Source organism: Bipolaris zeicola, assembly GCF_000523435.1.
Source record: "Bipolaris zeicola 26-R-13 unplaced genomic scaffold scaffold_628, whole genome shotgun sequence".
Classification (NCBI taxonomy): domain Eukaryota; kingdom Fungi; phylum Ascomycota; class Dothideomycetes; order Pleosporales; family Pleosporaceae; genus Bipolaris; species Bipolaris zeicola.
In genome coordinates, this window is record NW_006912677.1 from 1 (window position 1) to 2,886 (window position 2,886).

A 2,886-nucleotide genomic window follows, 5' to 3' on the forward strand; every position below is an offset into this window, starting at 1 on the left:
ACAAACATGTAAACTAATCGCAGTCAATCTACTTAAACTACTAGTATACTACTACTATGGACAGCTTCCAAGAAAATTTCGAGTATTTACGCGTAAATCGTATTGCAATTTGCAAAAGCCATCAACAGGGCATTATCAGATCGCAGCTGCAGGCGCATTTAGACACAAAACATTTAGATCTAGCCCCGAAGACACGACGGAGCATTATTGAGGCTGCACATACAGAAGAAGCGCTGCGAGACTGGGCTGATGATATTTGTAGGATCGTGTATCCCCGCCCAGATGCTGCGCCATTACCCCATTTACCAGTATACGTAGACGGGCTGCAGTGTACACAGTGTGGGTTTATTTACCGCAATGTTAAGAGAATGCAGCAGCACTGCCGTAGTGCACATGACTGGCAGAGCAGCCGTCAACGCAGGGCAGGTCGACCAGGGGCTTCGCACAGTATGTGGACATCGAACGTGCTATGCCAGAAGTTGCATAACGCTAGTACGTTGGGCCGACTGTTCCCAGTCCAGGGCGCTGTGCCCATTGAACCCGATGACGGTGACGACGAGGAGGCGCGGCTAAGGCAGGCATTTGCTGCTGCAGCGACGCAGATAGACCAGGTAGTAGAGCGCAAGAACCCCAACAACGTCATTGAGGACGATAGCAGCCAATGGGGATATCAAGTATGGCTAAATCGAGCGGGTTGGGCACGACACTTAGGAGGGCTGAGCCGAGAGTGGCTGCTAGACATGGCGCAGACACCCCGCTACCACGAACGGGCACTGCAGGACGTGTGCTGGGCAGCCGAGATGGTAATTTGGAGGGCGCAGCAGGCGTCCCACTCCAGTGTAGTAGGCATGCCCGCCATGATGCACATTAACCGGCGCGAGTATGGGACGACCAGCAACGAGAAGCCGTTCAATGCAAGCCAGACGGAGCCGACGATGAAGAAATACCGCAGCGTGTGGCTCCAAGTGATTGCGTACATCTGGCGAACGTACGAGCTACCCATAGTCCAGCCAGGTTCTAGCGATGGAGCGCAGGGCAGACGCCCACCATACCGCTTGACTAGCGAGCAGAAGGCATGCTTGGAGGAATTGAAGAATTTGACTGGGTATAACGCAGAAGAGGAGGCAGCTAGCGCAGGGCGGAGCATAGAGCTGGGAGGCAGCCACGGGGACAGTGACAGCGAGGACGAGCCGCTAGATGCAGAAGACGCCGAGGCGTTGCAGGACCAAGTGCTTGCATTCATGCTTGCGCTGCTGGATCACAAGCTGGCCAGCAGCGAGTATGAGAGCGGCTTGATCAGTGGCATGGCTGTGCTGGGCGTCAGCGCAGATAGGGCATGGCTGGATCCGCTTATGTATACCCCCAAGCAGTCGGCCATGGTTAGCATATCGCGCATGCTAGTGCTGTACCAAGCACACAAAGAGCGTAATGCTCAGATTGACAAGCTAGTGGCTGGGGGTTACTGTGAAGAGACGGCTAGCACTATGGCAGTAACCCATTTTGAGCTGGTGCAAGACATGTGCCACCGGTTTATGGCGCTAACAGACTATAACGGCCGGCCGACGCCCATGGACGCTATTTTGCGGCTGCGAGCATTTGGCTTTAAGATCCGGTATACTACCAATGCCGAGGGTGTAGTAGACTGGGTAGGTGACACGTTGTTGTATGGCCAGATCCAGTTCAGCATGGCGCAGCTACGGATGATGGTGCACGGCATGATTGCCAGCACGCGACAGGACATGCTGAAACAACTGCTACTGCTGCAGCTGGACAGTGAGGGCGATGTGATGCCCGAGACGACGCCGTGTCCCGCTATTTACTGGGATAAGCTGGTGGACAATGCGGCTGCGCAGCAGGCTGGGTGGAGTTTTATGGAAGATGCGCGTAACCGCCAGGCTACTAGTATAGGAGACCCCAAGCGCTGGCTACTAGGGCGTATTCAGCAGGAGAAGCGACTGCGACATGAGTTTGCTGATGCTGCTGCGTCGCGTGTGGCTATGGCGCGGGGTGGTGGGCTGGTGTGGGTGAAGGAGCGCATCCAGGCATACTACAAAGCCATGCAAGAAGCCCGCCACGCACTTGCCGTGCTTGTGCATATAACAGGAGGTGCACCACCGCGTGGTAGTGAGTTACTAACGATCCGTTTTCAAAATGATGCGCAGGGGAATAGTCGCGGAATTTTTATCGAAGATGGTGCAGTGGTTTTTGTTACTACTTACCACAAAAATATTGCCCAGACTGGACAAGGTAAAGTAATCCACCGCTATGTCCCACGCGAAGTAGGGGAACTAGTCGTGTTTTACTTGTGGTTTGCGCGTCCGTTTTGGCAGCGGTTGGTGGTGGCAGCGTGGGGGGAAGGGGCGGAGGAAGAGGCAGAGAGCGGGTATATGTGGGAGCCACGCCCAGAGCGGCGCTGGCAAGAACCCACACGTGGACGCAAGCGCTGTGCAGACCCGCAGGGCAAAAGAGGCGTGGGGAGAGCGAGCCGGGTAAGGACTACTGTGGCGTGGCGGGAGGCGTCTGAAGAGGAGGGTGAAGGAGAGAGTAGAGAGGAAGAAGAAGAGGAGGAGGGAGAGGAGAGACAGGCAGGAGAAGACGAGAGAGAAGAGAGCCGGGTACGGGCTGACAGGCCGCCCACTGTAGAACAGTGGAATTCCAACCGACTTAAGCTGAGGATTCAAAAGGCGTCGCTGCAGTACATGAGCGTCAAGTTGAATGTTATTGGGTGGCGGCATGGATCCAAGGCGATTTGGCGGCGGTATATCCAGAACCCCAAGGCACGCAAGGCGTACCTATCCTCAATCCTATCCTCAATCCTCGACAGAACTAAGGTCATTCCGACCTTAGTTCCGTTAGGGGTTGCTGAATTTCCCGACCTTAGTTCTA

The 2,886-nt window shown here is 55.1% G+C and overlaps 2 protein-coding genes across 2 annotated transcripts; both read left to right on the plus strand.

Moving 5' to 3' along the window:
- Positions 1-56: 56 nt before the first annotated feature.
- Positions 57-998, plus strand: COCCADRAFT_78417 (uncharacterized protein; the record flags this gene model as incomplete). Its single annotated transcript, XM_007720761.1, has 1 exon — positions 57-998. A coding segment is annotated over one exon (942 nt), but the record flags the coding sequence as incomplete, so codon positions are not given.
- Positions 999-1,241: 243 nt separating this feature from the next.
- On the plus strand, positions 1,242-1,892 carry COCCADRAFT_113497 (uncharacterized protein; the record flags this gene model as incomplete). The annotated part of the gene is made up of 1 exon (XM_007720762.1): positions 1,242-1,892. A coding segment is annotated over one exon (651 nt), but the record flags the coding sequence as incomplete, so codon positions are not given.
- Between the last annotated feature and the right edge of the window lie 994 nt (positions 1,893-2,886).